This window comes from Leopardus geoffroyi, chromosome B2 (genome assembly GCF_018350155.1).
Source record: "Leopardus geoffroyi isolate Oge1 chromosome B2, O.geoffroyi_Oge1_pat1.0, whole genome shotgun sequence".
NCBI classification, from domain to species: domain Eukaryota; kingdom Metazoa; phylum Chordata; class Mammalia; order Carnivora; family Felidae; genus Leopardus; species Leopardus geoffroyi.
Genome location: NC_059332.1, coordinates 113,641,592 through 113,659,097, shown reverse-complemented (window position 1 = coordinate 113,659,097; position 17,506 = coordinate 113,641,592). Strand labels below are relative to the sequence as shown.

The 17,506-nt window shown below is 35.7% G+C and overlaps 1 protein-coding gene across 4 annotated transcripts in view; it reads right to left on the bottom strand.

The window, feature by feature from the left end:
* TRMT11 (tRNA methyltransferase 11 homolog) overlaps window positions 1-17,506 on the bottom strand; it is a 58,663-nt gene that overhangs the window by 34,973 nt on the left and 6,184 nt on the right. For 2 of the 4 annotated variants that reach the window (XM_045499486.1, XM_045499487.1), the window contains exons 2-11: window positions 17,398-17,463; window positions 15,779-15,852; window positions 14,341-14,422; window positions 14,159-14,251; window positions 13,799-13,933; window positions 12,938-13,094; window positions 4,117-4,197; window positions 851-1,015; window positions 327-399; window positions 82-213 (exon numbers count right to left, since the gene is read on the bottom strand). In XM_045499486.1, coding sequence (XP_045355442.1) covers window positions 82-213; window positions 327-399; window positions 851-1,015; window positions 4,117-4,197; window positions 12,938-13,094; window positions 13,799-13,933; window positions 14,159-14,251; window positions 14,341-14,422; window positions 15,779-15,852; window positions 17,398-17,463 — 1,058 coding nt within the window. The remainder of the gene's footprint in view (window positions 1-81; window positions 214-326; window positions 400-850; window positions 1,016-4,116; window positions 4,198-12,937; window positions 13,095-13,798; window positions 13,934-14,158; window positions 14,252-14,340; window positions 14,423-15,778; window positions 15,853-17,397; window positions 17,464-17,506) is intronic. The other 2 variants (XM_045499490.1, XM_045499489.1) reach the window with 1 other exon arrangement.

Here is a 17,506-nt window from a genome sequence, read left to right as displayed (position 1 = left end):
AAATAGGGGGAAAATATACTAGATATACAAATACCATAACGAAAGTGAAATTAAAAAATAAAATTATTTAACATTACATACTCTGGTGTGTATACTGGTAACCAATAGACTAGTCTTCCACCTAATACAAGGGTCTCCGCTGCAAAGTTTAACAGGTCAAAAAACATGTCACTCAGATGATAACTCAGGGAAACAGGAACATGGCTTTCTGGACTAGAACAAGAAAACAAAATCAATGAAAAATCTTAAGGCTTAAACTATGCTAATTAAAAAGAACAACATGCTCTTTTCAAAATAGTAACCTATTGCATTTAACTGTCACTTACCATTTTTCGATCCCCCTTGGTATTTCCTTCTGAGAACCTGTTCTTCTTGTAGATTCCCTGATACCATATGGGGCTAGGCAAAAAACAAGTAATGTGGTCAAAAGTCACCTAATCACCAATGAGGCACAGATGGACATCATGGGTCTCTAGAGTGACACTCAAGGAACACATTGCTGCCTATAAAATATTCCAGCCAAGAATACACAACACAAGGAAGATTCTACTTAAAACTGTGGGAGGGCCAGCAAACCAATGTGTTCCTCAAAAACGTCAGTGTCATAAAAAAGAAAGGCTGTGAAAGTGTGACAAACTAAGAGAGGCCTAAAAGAGATTACCAAATGTAATACCTGATACTAGACTGGATATTATTGTCCCAGAGGGAAAAATAAAGAAATATGAAGACAGTAGCGGTAGGGAGAAGACAAGGCTGACATTTTTGTGTGTGTTGATAAGTTTTGTATTTTAAGTGTAAGTGACTTTAGGGAACTAATTCTACTCCTACTTTTGTATAAAAATAAACTTACGATCAGTGATGATTGCATCAAAATATGTGCCCTTCCTCCAGGAAGGTTTAGATGCATCAGAAACCAGGACATCAAGGTAATACTTCTCTAAACCATACTGCCGAAGATTTGCCCTAATGTTTTCATCTGGTCCTCTCCATTTCTGGTTTTTCCTACTAGCCTTTCCTGAAGGGAAAGAAAAAAGAATACAGAAACTACTAAATCAAATAGAGCATTCTTACTTCTTGTCATTTAGCTAGAAGTAATTTTTAACTCCTTTACACCTATATTTACAATAAAACTTGTTCAAGTTATTAATTTTATTTACATAAACTTATTTTTATTTCCATTTATTACAAAAAATATTTTGAACAGTAAAACATACTTTCTACCTGATCTTGTTCTGTCACCTTTCAAGTGAAACTGCCTTAAAACACTCATTCAATACTTACCAAACTCAAAGCATATACAAGTAAGATACAGAGATGAAAAGAACATGGTCCTTTTCCTGCAGGAGCATACAGCCCCATATAGAAATAGTAATGAATCAGATAAATGATAAATGAAGAGAGCTAACTTGGGAAATATGGAGCTCTAGGACCATGGAGAGAGGAAGCAAAATGGAGGCATTACAGAAGAAAAGTTAAAATGAGGATTGAAGGAAGAAGTTCAAAGTTCTGGTTTAGGCATCACAAGTGGATGATGACACTGTTGATTAAGATCAGAAAAACCAAGAGGAAAACAAGCTTAAGGGAAAAAATGAGATTTACTTGAGATGTATCAACCTTGCTTATCAGCTACCTATAGATCATTCAGAAAGAGCTATTTAGTGGGTACAGGCCAGAATATATGCACTTAAAGTTAATCCTGTAAGAACGAATGACATTTTTATTGACCTAGGTGGCAGTTATGTGTTTGTTCTATAGTTATTCTATTTTTATAGAATAAAAATATTATTATAGAATAAATAAATAAAAAATATTATTATAGAATAAAAATATAAAAATATTCTGCATCTTGATCTACTTCACAATAAAAACAAAATTTAAAAATCAAAAGAAGAAGAATGACATGACTCTGAATAACATGCACTGTGATAGGAGAAGTGGTCAAAGAGAGATGCCTGGAGAAAACAACATGTTATACAGGTCAAAGAAAACTGCAAGGCCTTAAGGAGCCAGAGACAGAACAGTCAAGCAAGTACCACCTGATGAGATCACTGTCTAGGAAACCAAGGGAGGTTTACAAAGGTCAACACTGCCAAATGCTGTAGATCTGTGGTCCTACTAAGAGATTTCAGCAGGCACAGAAGTTAGAAAATACTGGGCAGAAGACAGTGAAAGATGAAGAAAAAGAGACAGCAAGTAAATACCAGCTTTCAAGATACACTTTGGCAAAAGGAAAAGGAAAATAGTGACAGCTAGAGGGCTCCTACAGGAATAGAAAAGGTTTTGTATTTTTAAAATAGCAGAAATTTGAGAATATTTCAGAGTATAGAAAGAGATTATAAGCATAAGAAACAAAGGGCCTATTTAACAGCATCTGGGATAAGCTCTGAAAAAATTCAACCTCAATCAGAATTCTATACAAGTAAACTGAAAGGTTATAAATAACTTTAAATATAATTTTCATAAATAAGAATTCTATTAAATTATACAGGACAATCCCCTTAAAGCAAACATATTGCTTCTACTAAAAGCTAACTGGAATAACTCTTAGCACTCTGTCTGCTCTAACATATTGCCAAGAATATCTTTTTCTGGATAGCCCATTTAGGTGAACTTAATATAACCAATTTTCCTTATGATAAATATACTAAATTCCTTATAGTCAAGTTAGGAAAAAAGACTGTTCATCAAGCACAATATGTCAATTTTTTTAGGGGGGAAAAAAGTATGGTAAATTCTTACCAATACAATAACTTGAGAATAACTGGGTGACAAACAGGAAAAGGGTGTTCAAAAGGCTGATTCTAGATACAATAATTGAATACCAACATGAACAGAATGTCAGAATCATCAGTGAAACTTGACATTTTTAGTACTATTCAGGTAATATGGAAATATTATGGAATATGGAAATATAGAAATTTTTCCAGTTTGATTCAATTCCATCCAATCACATACATACATTAGCAAAGTGTCTAGATTTCAAAATAATTTCCAAAATTGCCTCAAAAGCAAGCAAATATTTGTCTCAAGTTAACCTCAGTCTAACACAGAATCTTCTAAGTTACTATCACCTTAACTGTTTCAAAGATATTTTGGTTGGTTATGAAATTAAAATCGATATAGTATTCAAGGACTAGAAATTAATCTAGTATTCACACAATATATGATTACTGAATAAAAAAAATGGTGACAATCTTTAAAAAGAAACTGTATGTTTTATTAATATGGACATGCTGATTAGAAAACGGCTTGTTTTGGGGCACCTGGGTGGCGCAGTCGGTTAAGCGTCCGACTTCAGCCAGGTCACCATCTCGCGGTCCGTGAGTTCGAGCCCCGCGTCGGGCTCTGGGCTGATGGCTCAGAGCCTGGAGCCTGTTTCCCATTCTGTGTCTCCCTCTCTCTCTGCCCCTCCCCCGTTCATGCTCTGTCTCTCTCTGTCCCAAAAATAAATAAACGTTGAAAAAAAAAAAAAAAAGAAAGAAAATGGCTTTTTTGGGCGCCCGGGTGGGCTCAGTTAGTCAAGCATCTGACTTCGGCCCAGATCATGATCTCATGGCTCATCAGTTCAAGTCCCACATTAGATGAGCTTGAACCCTGCTTCAGGTGAGCACAAGACCCGCTTAGGGTGAGCCCTGCTTCTCTCTAGCTCTTCCCTCTCTCTTTCTCTCTCTCTCTCTGCCCCTTGCTCACTTGTGCCCCCTCTCTCTCTCTCTCTAAAAAATAAATAAAATGGCTAGTCCCTCTCCAACTTCTTTTCCAACTCTAAAGTTCACAGCCTTATAGTTTGCCAACTTTTTAGAAATCTCTTACTATAAAACAAAGGGGAAAAAAATCTCTCTTAACTAAAACCATAGATACCTCTGAGGGGAGAGCTCTTCCTTAGCCATCTTTGTGTTACCCAGGAGATCACTTTTTACATACTGGATCACTTCATAAAAAGCAGATAACCAATGAAATCTTACTGTTTGGAAAAATAAGTAAAACTACATTATATCACAACTCTGTATCTTAACACTAAAGATAGATGTATAATACCATATAAACCTGTTTAATTATTATAAAGGCACATTTGGTACAAGAACAAAGACTGTAACACTGTCTAGAACCTCTACTCACCTAGGCCGTGAACTGTATTGTAGTCTATGTCTGTCCCACATACATATGCACCAAAATGAGCAGAAGCTATCAGAAGGCCACCTGAAAAAATCACACAATTATGGTCTTTTAACCAGAAAGTCCCAGACTGTTGTTTCTTCCCCTATTTAATTTGATCCAGAGTCTTACTGACTAGCTGTAGGCAGAGTACCATAGAGTAACACTGGTCCTGACTATATTTAGCAGGCCTCAGAACTAAAGAAACAAACCCCAAAGGTGTGCTCATTACAATGGTCACAACATAGGGAATTAATGCATGTCCTGGCATCATTACTCTAAATGCACTACTTAGGGAAAATTACTTTTTGATCAAAATAATGTATGTTTAGACATCTTCATCTGACTTTCAGACGTCTATACAAAGCATCTTGATCCTTGCTTACAAATGAGCACAAAAGGCTGCTACATAAAGAGTTGGCAATAAATAAATTCTGACATTTGGGCTCAATTCCCACTGAAATCAGGGTTTCAAATAACTAAAGAGGGCATAATTAATATGTAAGACATTAATCCCTACAAAAATTAAAATGTTAGGACAAGAAACAGTTATTCCTGTAACCAGTGAAGCGATAATGTCTTTTTTTTAACTGTAAAAATGAATTTCTGAATAACTATTATCAAGCATACACAAAAATAATACAACTTTTCTGTTTACTTCGTGCTGTGATCAAAGTTAGAACAAATATCCCAATGCAATTTGACCGGACTAAATAACTTGTTAGCTGTGACCAGCTCACATACGAAGAAAATCCTAATAAAGATTTAAAAATTAAAGGAAGTCTTTAAAAAGTAATAACATTTTTAAGTTGTTTAAGAAAAAAGTCACAAAGTTAAATATTTTAATAACTGTACTTCTCATTGAACTTTACTTTTTAATCATCCAACGTAAAATGCTCTTTGTCCTAATAGCTATACTATAGAAAGGCGTGTCAGTAAAACGGACATCAGAAATATATTCTTAAACTATGCACCAACTCAGATAAGGGAAAATAACTATGTATTTTCCCTTATATCCTTTACAAAGGTCATCTCTAACACGAGGATGGGTAGTGCCTCCAGAGGGTCAAGATCTATAATTGAATGGTGTTCCTTCCATAGCCATTTAAAACACAGTCTGGGAACATGTACTTAAATATACTTTGCTTGTGAAAAATACTGTAACTGACTGCTATTATTGAAGTCCATGAAGAAGAGAAATGAAGGACTAAAAGTACAGCAGAAACCAAAACCTAGGTTCCCTCATACTAACTACCAGAAGCATTTGTGTGAGAGGTAAGCTATGACCTTACTACTCTTGCTCTATAAATGGAACCGTCCATATTTAGGAAAGATACTGTATTGTGATGGCTTGGAATTCTCACAAAATCACTTCACCCAAATTATGAGGAATTACTACAATTCTGCCAATTAAGGCAGATACTCACCTAGAAGAACTAGTTGCCAAGGGGAACAGAAAAGCTTTCCTGTGCTTCCTTAAACAGAACCTTATCCATTTGGTTAGAGTGTGTTTTGAGAAGAGCCAATTTAGAGCACACTGCTGGAAGGAGATGGATAATCCGTTAGACGGCATCTGTTAGTTAACTCCGTGCCCTTTAAGCTTTCAAATTTTAAATAAAATCATTATAAATTAGTTTCTCTGAACTGGTCACTGGGTAATCACTGTTAATCATCTAGTTGTTTTCTCAATTAAATTGAAGATTTTTTTTTTTTTTTTTTGCATCTAGTTCTAGTCCAGTTGGAGTTTCCTTGATGCTTTCTGGTAGAAGGGGTGATAAAGGAGGGGTGAAGTGGTGAGGGAGCAGGTAATATGACTCACCCAATTTCTTACTATGTTATCAAGTGTACACATACCACAAACTCAGTGTTTTAATATTTGCTTTCTTAAACTGTAACCACTTTAAGGTTAGGACAATATCTGATAGGCAAAAGGACACAATAAGTGGAACTTCTTTATAATACAGAAACTAATGTATGACTTTCATCGTTAGAGATTTAAGTGAAAAGCCTCATAAAAGTGTAGAAATGAGAAATTGGGATTTGGTTTTGCTGAAAGAAAAGGAGAGAAGGAGGAAAAATGAAGTGCAATTATATCTACTTTATCCTTTTTAAAATAGAACCCAAGTCACACCAGCTGCCTGAGCAAAAGGATATTGCTAGAAAATAAAAATTTTACTAGGTAAGCTATTCAGTCTACAAAGAAAAGGAAAAGGAGACTACAAAGTGTTGTGGACAAAAATGAGAAGGAAGCAGAGACTCTTCCATAGGTTTATAGGGATCAATTATCTCTTCCCTCCTTGTCTCTTCCCATGACCAGGACAGCCAGTTTCCCAGCACCTGGGACCTGTGTCTATCATTCTGCAACGATGAAATTCCAAAAGGAGCTACACCCCTTTCCCTATACTATGGGTTCTCTGAAGGTAGAAGCAGCCAAGGAATACTTAATAGTCTCTTGGCTATATTCTCAATTACCATAACAGCTGACTTACTTGAGATGGAGGAGAAAAGGAATCAAAAGTGTATCTATGAAGCTCCATCCTAAAATCACACCACAGCTACCTAGAACAACTGGCAGACACTTGTACCAATTATTTTCATTACAAAGAATTAGATGTTCCTGATTTTAACTCACTTTCCTTGCCTGTTGTCGCAATTGTCAACAGTTGCAAATTATGAGTATCTTGGAAATTAGCCAAAGAAGGGAATAGAAAATGAGCTCATGGCCAAATTGTTTATCATCACCATTCAATACTGGCTATATCTGACATCTTTCACCAAACAGGCATCCATGCTTCTAACAAAATAATAATTTAAAAATAGTGATAACCATTACAGTTCACTGAGTGTCTACATGCATCAGGCAACTTCCTAAGAATTCCATATACATGTATTATCTCACTTAACCTCACAATGTATTACTATTACCATTTTATCAATGATGGAACTGAGGCTTAGACAAGTAAAGAATGCTGCCCAAAGTGACATAATAACTGACAGAGTAAAGATTTATTTTTTTTTTAATTTTTTTTTTTCCAACGTTTATTTATTTTGGGGACAGAGAGAGACAGAGCATGAACGGGGGAGGGGCAGAGAGAGAGGGAGACACAGAATCGGAAACAGGCTCCAAGCTCTGAGCCATCAGCCCAGAGCCCGACGCGGGGCTCGAACTCACGGACTGCGAGATGGTGACCTGGCTGAAGTCGGACGCTTAACCGACTGTGCCACCCAGGCGCCCCTAGAGTAAAGATTTAAACTCATCCTATTTGCTTTCTCTATGCCATTTAATTTCCTTTGGGGTCAGCACCAACTGAAATGACATATACACTTAGCTTACCAATTAGATAAACAAAATTAAATTTGTTATCAAACAAATTAAGTAAGTAAAGGGGCACACTCAGTTAATATGACTTGTATACCATTCACAACTCTTATATATCACAGGCAGGCTGGTACCATTATAGTACTCAACATATTCATGCTCATCCATCCTGTAGCTGTGCTCATATTAGAACAACAGGACTTCCTAACTTCCTAACTACTAAGAGGATTGAGCTGGCCAATGATACATACCTTCTCTCTTGGGAAAAAAAATGGAGATACACAACTTTTAAAAAATCTTATTAAGGGGCATCTGCGTGGCTCAGTCAGTTAAGCGTCCGACTTTGGCTCAGGTCATGACCTCAGAGTTTTGTGAGTTTGAGCACTACAGTGGGCTCTGTGCTGACAGTTCACAGCCTGGAGCCTGCTTTGGACTCTGTGTCTCCCTCTCCCTGCCCCTCCCCCCGCTCAAGCTGTCTGTCTGTCTCTCTCTCTCTCTCTCTCTCTCTCTCAAAAATAAATAAATAAACAAAAAAAAATTTTTAATCTTATTAAAGTTAAACTCAACATATTCACTAAATAGTGTGTTTCTGCAGTTCATACTGTCATCCTAGACAACAATAGCAGACTGTCTCAAAGAAAAAGGAAAGGCATTTAGGCAGGAAAAGATTATGCTCTCCTTTCAGTCTCCCAGAAACCTTCTACTCTGTAACCTTGAGAAAATCACAGGTCATGAGAAATCAGTGGATAAAGCATTCGGGAATGCAATACACTTTAATTTTGTGCTTTTAAAATGAGAAAAGATTGAATGCACTTGACTTTGTTTTTAAATACTAGAAAAGGAAACATAAGGATAAAAATATCATCAAATACTTTGTGAAAAACTATGGCCATGGAAGAGGGCACTGGGCTACTATTTCTGCAATCCTTCAGAAGGTACTACCCATCAGTGAGACAAAGGCCCAAGAAAGAGGACAAATGATACTTAGAACTGTGTCTATTCACAGTTATGGACTATCACCAAGTTAAACTAAAGCACCAAAAACTAAAGCTCGAAATCTATGCTTAGATTACAAACACAAATTACAAAAATATATTTTAGCAGCATTTTTTGCAAAGATCTTCCTCTTTGCAAATTTCCATTAATTGTCCTATGTAAACAGTCACATGACCAAGATATCCTAACCACTCTAAGGAGCTGCTCTAAAGCAGCTTAAATTAGAGGCAGGTCTCCTTGCCTAATCAATATTTTGATTGCTGTGGCAGTTAGTATTTCATTATACATCCAACCTCATATACATCAAGGGAAAGGAAAGAAATTTTACGTACATTAGGAACTCTGTAACCTTTATGGTGTTGTCTACATATTGTATACATATTATGTACATGTATGTATCTCAAAGACTTCTCAGTTCACAGGAAAAGTTGTTAAAGTTCAAGAACAAATTAAGGATTAATAAAGGGTTTAACATTTGGAAAAAGAAATTGGATCCATTCCTCATAGTATACAAGAAAAATTCCAAATAAACCAGAGATTTAAAAGAAAAAAATTAAAACTATAGAAGCACGAAAAGAAAAACATAGCTAGATTCCTCTATATAACTTAGATGCAGGGAAAACTTCTGAATGGCAAAAAAGCAATTACTTGCGAAGTTAAATGGCAAACGGAAAGAATATATTTAATTTTGTATGTGTGTACATATATATATGTATATATTTAATAATTTATACATTTTATATACATATGGAAAACAGGGATAAATAAGGAGGGTGCCTAAGTGGCTCAGTCAGTTGAGAGACTCTTGATTTTGACTCAGGTCATGATCTCATGGTGGTGATTTTGACTCAGGTCATGATCTCATGGTGGTGACCCCCTTGCCTTGGGCTCTGCGCTGGGTGTGGAGCCTGCTTGGGATTCCCTCTCTCCCTCTTCCTCTGCCCCTCCCCCACTCGTGCCTGCACACCCTCTCTCAAAAAGAAAAAAGAGAAAAAAACAAACAAACAAAAGCAAAACAAAAACAAAAAACAAAACAACAGGAAAGAAGAGGGAGGGCTAATGTCCCTAACATACAAAATACTTTCAAAAATAAAGAACAAAATGTCTACATAAAAATGGACAAAAGAGAGGAACGATAATTCAAAAAAAGTTAAAAAAGTACCCCCTAAAAAATCAAAGATTATTAAACTTCACTCATAAGAGAAATACAAAATAACACTACATCGAGATAACATTTTCATCCAACCGACTGGCAACACCTGAAAACATGGACAATGAACCGTGCTGGTGAGGCTGTGGGAGAACAGGGACTCTCATATGCTGTTGGCAAGAATATAAAATGGCACAATGGAGAGGAATTTGGCAGCATTTAACAAAACTACACATGCATACATTCGTCAACCCAGCAATCCTACTTTTAAGAATTTACCCTAGAGCCACATCTCCAACATTATGCAAGAATATATTCAAAAGATTATTCATTGAGGCATGATTTATAACTGTAAAACACTGGACACTCCCCATGTCCAAGTATAGGAGACCATTTGAATAAATTATAGTACATACACCCATGGAGTACAACTATAAAAAAGAATGAAGACAATCTCTGTGAATTAACAGAAAGTGATTTCCAGGAAATACTATTAAGTGAAAAAAAGCAAAGTTGTGTAAGAAAAAAGAAATAAAATGTACATATATCTGCTTATCCTTAAAAAAAAAATGGAGAATCAACTAAAAAAGAAGTTGGTTATCTACAAGGGATTAGGCGGGGAGGAAGGTGGAAGAGATAAGGAGAGGAGTGACATCTGTCTGAGTACACCTCCTGTATAGTTGACTTTTGGAAGCAAATTGAGCTTCTACGTATTTAAAAATAAATCAACAAGAATGGAAGGAGGTAAAAATCTAAAACTGAGGGCAAATAGAAAAAATGAACTCCGAACTGATTTGTAAATGAAGGGGAAAAAGAAGCACAATATTTGACTTTACTGACAGTTAGGTGAGGTAGAGAACTGAATACATACCCCAAAAACGTATCATTTTGATAGGGTTTTGTATTATTTTTCTTTGCTTTTAGAGGTATGGACAAAGCAATTTTGAAACTATTTTAGATGCATGATAGGAATGAGCAAAAGAATAAATCTGTGCATGGTGAGCAGAAACAGGATTCTCACTGAAGAAGGCGGCACATGTAAAAATGGAATAGGGATAGGCAAGAAAGAAATCTGTCAGCATAGACCAGAATTTGCAGTGTACATGAACATGTAGGAACACGTATCTGCATACACATCTATACACATAATGTGCTCATACACACACAAGTGTCCTAGCTTCCCGGCTGAAAGAGTTGAGAAACAAAGATGTCTAGCACCCAGACCTTGGTGGTCTCTAATCCCATTTTCACTAAAAGAAACAATGGTTTCTTAGAGAAATGACTGATTCCAGGATTTGGGCAGGTAAAAAGATAAGCCAGAAAGTAAGAAAGTGCTCAAAAATAAAAGAAGATAGAAACGTGTCACAAAGATCCAGTGCAAAAGGGCTCTCACTTGGCAAATGTGGGACAATTTGAGCAACAAAATAAGTAATGGATTATAGACCACTAAGGAGAAATAAGGGAATCTACAAGTTTATATTAATAATAAATACATAGAAGAGAAGAAAGAGCTCTTGCTTATAATAAAATCAGTGTCAAAGGGTTATTGTGGGGGGAATGCTGTTATTGGAAATCATCCCTTTGTAACCATCAAAGTTAAGACTGGTTCAGGCAAGAATCATCAATGAGTGCTAAACCTGACAACCTGACAGGGGTGAGGGTAATTTAGATGTGGAATAGAATATTTATGTGGTTTTAACGTGTCTCCCTGAAAAAACATAAAAAGAAAACAAATAATAAAGGAAAATGAGGCCAAGCGTTAATAATAGTTTAATCTGCGTCAAGTATATGCCAGTGTTCTCTGTTATATTTTTATTCTTAGATCTTTACTATAAGTTTGGTATTATTTCCAATAAGAGTTTAACAAAAAAGTGGGGAGAGGGAGCGCCTGGGTGGCTCAGTCAGTTAAGCGTCTGACTCATGATTTCAGCTCAGGTCATGATCTCACAGTCATGGGTTCAAGCCCCACATGGGGCTCTGCGCTGACAACATGGAGCCTGGAACCTGGTTGGAATTCTCCCCCCCACCCCCTATGTCTCTTCCTCCCTCCCTCCCCTCCCTCCCATGTGCTTGCTCTCTCTTTCTCTCTCAAAATAAAATAAACTGAAACAAAAAGTGGGGGGAGGCACTTAGGATAATGAAGAAAGAAACAAACAGATAATATGTTCGATGTGGGATATATGGAGACACTGGTGGAGTGGGGAAGAGAGACTCACTAGCAGATTAATTCAACAACAAACACAGAAAATCATTCCAAGTTGGAAATCTCTTGACTTTGATACTATTTCTTCCTAATCACATGTAGAGACATTCTTCAAGTTAGTTTATGGTATAATAGTTGGCCGACAGATCCTAATACAGATAGGATAGCAGTCAAGGGCATGACCTTTGGAGTTAGACTGCTTAAGTTTGAATCTCATGAAATTTATACACTGTATAACCTTAGCTAAGTCACATAACCTCTCCCTGTGCCATGATCTCCTCAGGAAGATTTTTTCTTTCTAATTCAACAACGTTAGCTATTGCATCAACACTGCTTCCCAAGTTTCTGATGAGGAAAGACAGCTACAGGGAGAAACTCCAACCACAAATATAATTTGTTCCTACATAATCTGAATTACAATGAATTTAGCCAGACAAACCTAAATGCTAGTATCCCCTAGGCATGAATAAGACCCAGCAAAACATGGGGTGAAGCAGGAAAATGTCTTCACAGAGCCATATGAGGTAAATTTGGAATTTTAAGTCTTCTACACACAGTTAATTATACAGACATCTAATCAAGTGTGTACAGAAAACCCAGATTGCAGCCTCAGCAGCCAGGCTCTAGCCCATTGGTAATTAGTCACTTTTCTTACTTTCACACTTACTTATAGACCTCTACAAACCAAACCAAAGATAAGACACATTACACATTTTTTTCCATGTAAATATATGGTTATCAATTTTAAATGATGAACACATTTTTTTGTCTTGTCACTCAAGTCTTTTTTCCACCCAAGAGTTCTCCTACTTAAATAAACTATATAGCTGCAAAACACTTCCACAGTGCATGGTATTGCAGTGGACAGTATGCTTCTCCACCTAGTGGCTTACCTGGGGAAAAAGTTCACAAAATTGTATCAGCATTATCTTTGAAGTGGTGAAAGTGTTACATACAGGGCTATTATACAAATATGTGGTTGTCTCTTAGCCACTGTCTTATGATAATTATGATTATTGTCCAAATGTACTAATCTTTTAGCAAAAATATTACTATGACCTTGACTAATATAGACAAGTAACATCTATGCACTATTTTAACAGTTAAATAAAAATACCTGTTCCAACAAACGGATCAAAGACAATATCATTTTCTTTCACTTTTCCGTGGTTGGCCATGATAAATGATAAACCAGCATCCATGCTTGTATTTCCAATAAAGTGTCTCTTTTTAACACTGTATGACTCAATAAGCTCTCTCTGTCCATCTGCAATCTAGATCAGAGATTCTTCAAATTAGTGTAACTGCATAACAGAGTTAAGATTATTATTCACAATAAAACCACAGGATCTGAATGATAAGAACTTCTTTCCACTTACCATTGCTCTAAACTTGTTCCTTTAAAAACTGTGACTGAAGTGATTATGGACAATTACCTTCTATTTTTTAATGGTTGCAAATGACTTTGACTTTTCAAACTAAATTTGCATTGAGTTTGAATACAATAATTCCAGGGGTTGGTGGTGAATAAACTTTAGCCACCTCTTTTTTTTCTGCTAAATAACAATATTCTGTAACATAAGGCTCAGCTTCCATTACCCACTTACAGCCTTAGTGGAAGTGGGCAGAACTGCTCTGCTGTAATCTCATTTCTTTTCAGTAGGCAAACTCAAATTCGAGAGCTCCACAAAGGAGATCCCTCAGCTATCACAGCACTCTGCCTTCTCTCTGCTTAAAAAGCAATTCAGACTTTCAGACAAGTCTTACATTATTTTTTCCCCCATATACCACCTCCTACCTAGACCCTGTATCTAACAAGCCTCTTGCACCTCACAGGAATCTCTGAAAAAACAAACAGAACACATAACCACATATTTCCCACTGATTTTAATTCACACAGTAGTTCTGAGCCTTCGAAGGTCTAACATTAAGCTTTTAAAGAAACAATCTGAAATAGGTAACAAGAACACTTGCTTACCCATCTACCAAAATAAATATTATGTGGATTCTCAGGGATGCAGTTTGGGTCCAAGCCATAATCCTCCAATATAGAGAATATATGCTGTGGCTTCTTTAAATTCACTTTTCCTTCAAATGGCAGAAATTCAAGTGCCTAAAAAATAAAAGTAATTCTCATGTCTCATTAGAATAGTAAAGGAAAAATAGTGCTTACAGAATAATACCTATCTTGTAAGTTTGGTATCAGCATTAAGACAAAACATGAAAATGACCTAGCACACAGTGTACTACAAAACAAGCACTTAGCAGAGCTGAGTACTATCACCTATCAACAGCAGCCAGACTACATTTGATTTTGATTTTAGCTAAATTCACTTACATCTATTCGTTTGACTTTTTCTTCTTGTGACAATGTTTTATTAAATGTGTGAATCTTTATTTTATATGTAGAATCTGAATGTAGGAATGGAACCTAAAATAAAAGCAGATAAATTCTTTTAAGTTTAGTAGTTCTACAGTATATGTAAATATACCTATATAAAACCACATTTCACTACGCACCATCTTCTCCGCAGGGTAGTTTTTAAGAGAACTATACAGCTCCTCCGGAGATTTTCCATGACCCCATAGCTCAAATATGGACCTAGGAAATAAATGATTAGTACTAAATTCAATAAAGAAATCAGCTCGTGCAGTAATATATAACAATTACTTCCCTAGTTCGTTATGCTTGCTCCACTAATACAATACAGTAATACTATTACCTGTATTTTCTAAGCTAGAAATAATGTGTCCTAAAAATCAACATAGCTTTAGTTCAAATTACACAGAGAAGTTTCACTTTACACAGGAGGGAAATTTAACATGAGTCAAGATTTTTCCAGGTTTTCATCATTGTATTCTTATACTAGAATACAAATCATGCAGTAACATCATTTATTTTAGTGAAACAGGTGAAAAGGTGCAGTAAATCCAATTTTCCCAAAGTCTTCTCCATAAGACAAAAAGAAAAAAGACCAGCTAAAATGTTACTATTAATAATACTTAGCTAATACTAACATTTAGTAACTAGTAGTTACTTTCCTAACGATTACAAAAAGCAAATTACTATTAAAAAAAAAAAAAAATCCAGGGCACCTCGGTGGCTGTCTGACTTCATCTCAGGTCATGATCTCATGGTTTGTGGGTTCAAGCCCTGCATCAAGCTCTGTGCTGACAGCTCAGACTGGAGCCTGCTTTGGATTCTGTGTTTCCCTCTCTCTGTGCCCCTCCCCCTCTTGCGCTCTGTGTCTGTCTATCAAAAATTAATACATGTTCAAAAAAATTTTTTTTTAATCCTAAAGCTTCCACCAATTTCCAGGAACATTTAGACAATTACAAACAAATTTCATACAAACATTGCAAGCAAGAATTCATTGTAATGGAACTGCATTCTACATAGTAGCACAGTTTTGTGCATCTAAATTCAAACTACTTTGTAACTGTAATTAATGCTGCCATTAGGATTGAGAATATTATCCTTTGAAAACGAACTCTTCCTTTCCTTTCCACACAAGAGATGATAGTCAAGATTCTGCTAACAAATAAAATATCAAAACATATTTTATGGCAGTCCTCACTTTTTGTCATTTCAACTTGAATCAGCTCATCCAACTAAAAGCCATCTAGATTTTGTATACTTTGGTTATAATTAAATGTGGCATTTATCCTCTAAAATAACAGCATTTACATCTTATACCATATTCCTGTTTATACAGAAGTTTAAAAACATTATTCCAAAACAATTATTTATGCATTGCACCACTAAGATTCCCCCACCCTGCTTCAGCAGAGAACTCCCTGTTCTACCACCACCATCCAGTGGCAAATTCATGTAACTGCAAGCTACAGTGAGCTCCCCACAATAACCCCTTCTATTCTCTGCCACTAGAGCAAAAAAGGACAGAGTAGTATAAGTATGGTGTACAACCTGCAGGAAAACATTATAAGTTTCTCTTACTTGGCACACACTGTCCGTTTCATTAAGTTTCTGGCAATATCTTCAGAGGGAATGCTAAGAATCCAAAAAGGAGACTGAAAAAAAATAACAATATATACAACTTACTTGTAACTGGTTTTATGGCCTCATATGCTTCTATTCAAGAAGTCAATAAGGAGAGATTCCTATCTGCAACGTCTATGTAAGAATACCTGATCTGACTCTTACCAAAATAAAAATTGCTCCAATAGTAAAAAAGTGAATTATTTTAACAGGTTATTTGTTAGGATACTAAACTACAGCATCAGAACATTTTTATAAATGACTATAAATGCAAAGATCAGCAAATACACAGTTAAGATTAATTCTGTATTTGTTCTCTTATGTATTTTGACCAAAATAATTAATGCAAAGGATGCATATTTTACCCCAAAGTATAATCTCGGAATTTTTTTATTGTTATCATTCCTTATAATGCAGCTATTTTATTTTTAACTTCTAAGTAATGTATTTCTTGAATGATCCCTCTCTTTTAGGTAGTTGTGGCCATCTGAGTGGGTAGATGAGGAACTCTGAAATAACTATGATGGAAAATCATAGGGTACGTTATTAAATTATCATTATTTATTATTTTATCTAAGGAAAACAGTTCCAGGTGCCCCAGGAGGGTTTACCAATCCCCTGTCTCAACCCTCAAGATTAAGGCACTTTTTATCTCCACCCAAATAACACCTTGCCAGAACACATAAACACAAAGCAGCCTCCTGACCTCAGTTCAACACTTTCACCCAATTATATCCACAATCTCCCTCTTTTCCGCCTCCCTCAATACACGAAAGTCAATCAGGAGTAAAGTCCAACCGTAGCCGACTTTCAACTAAGTTCTCTCATTTTTTGGAAGAAATCCTCCCTTCCATACCCTGTCTTTCTTCTTCCAATATTTATACTAGTCTACAGAAAAATTTCGATGGAAATATTATATAACCCTGTTAGTGATGAAGGCTACGTAGCAATACGTGCCTATTAATAATATCAATCATATGTTAATAATTAATATTAATAATATCAAGTGAAAAAGAGACTGCAGAAGTTCATAGTATTGGAACTGAAGGGGGAAAAGCATATGAAAAGAGACTGGAAGGCAGTACCCTCAAATTATAAGTCATGTGAAAGAATTGTCAATGACTTTTTTCTATTTTCCAAACTTCTCTAATACACTGATAAGCTATCAAATACAAAATACAAATCTCATCAATTCACATTCTCATAAATGCACAATTTTAAATTTTTAAATAATTCTCAATATGAGTCTGAAATTCCACTAAATTCTAAATTCTAATCATACCTCATCAACGGAAAACAGCCCTTTTTTTCATTTAAGGGACAGATACCCATTATGGTACAGATGCTGAGCTAAAAAAACTAGTAAACTAAAAGAATATTGAAAATAAACTTGAATGACTTTGCAAAACCACAACTTTTTTCCCCAAAAATATACTTTTTATTCAATTTCCCCTAGAAACAGATACAAGCAACTATACAAATATAAATTTAAGATTTGCAGTTTTTCTCTTCAAATACAAGGTTCTACTTATAAATATGTTGCACATGGTCTAATGAAAAATATAAATTCAACTTACCTTTCCATAAGTTTCCTGATTACTGGTGAACTGACCTCCAAAAAGTGAAAGCAAAGACTTTATTTCCTATATTGAAAATATTATAGAAAGAACACATTTTAACACAGGG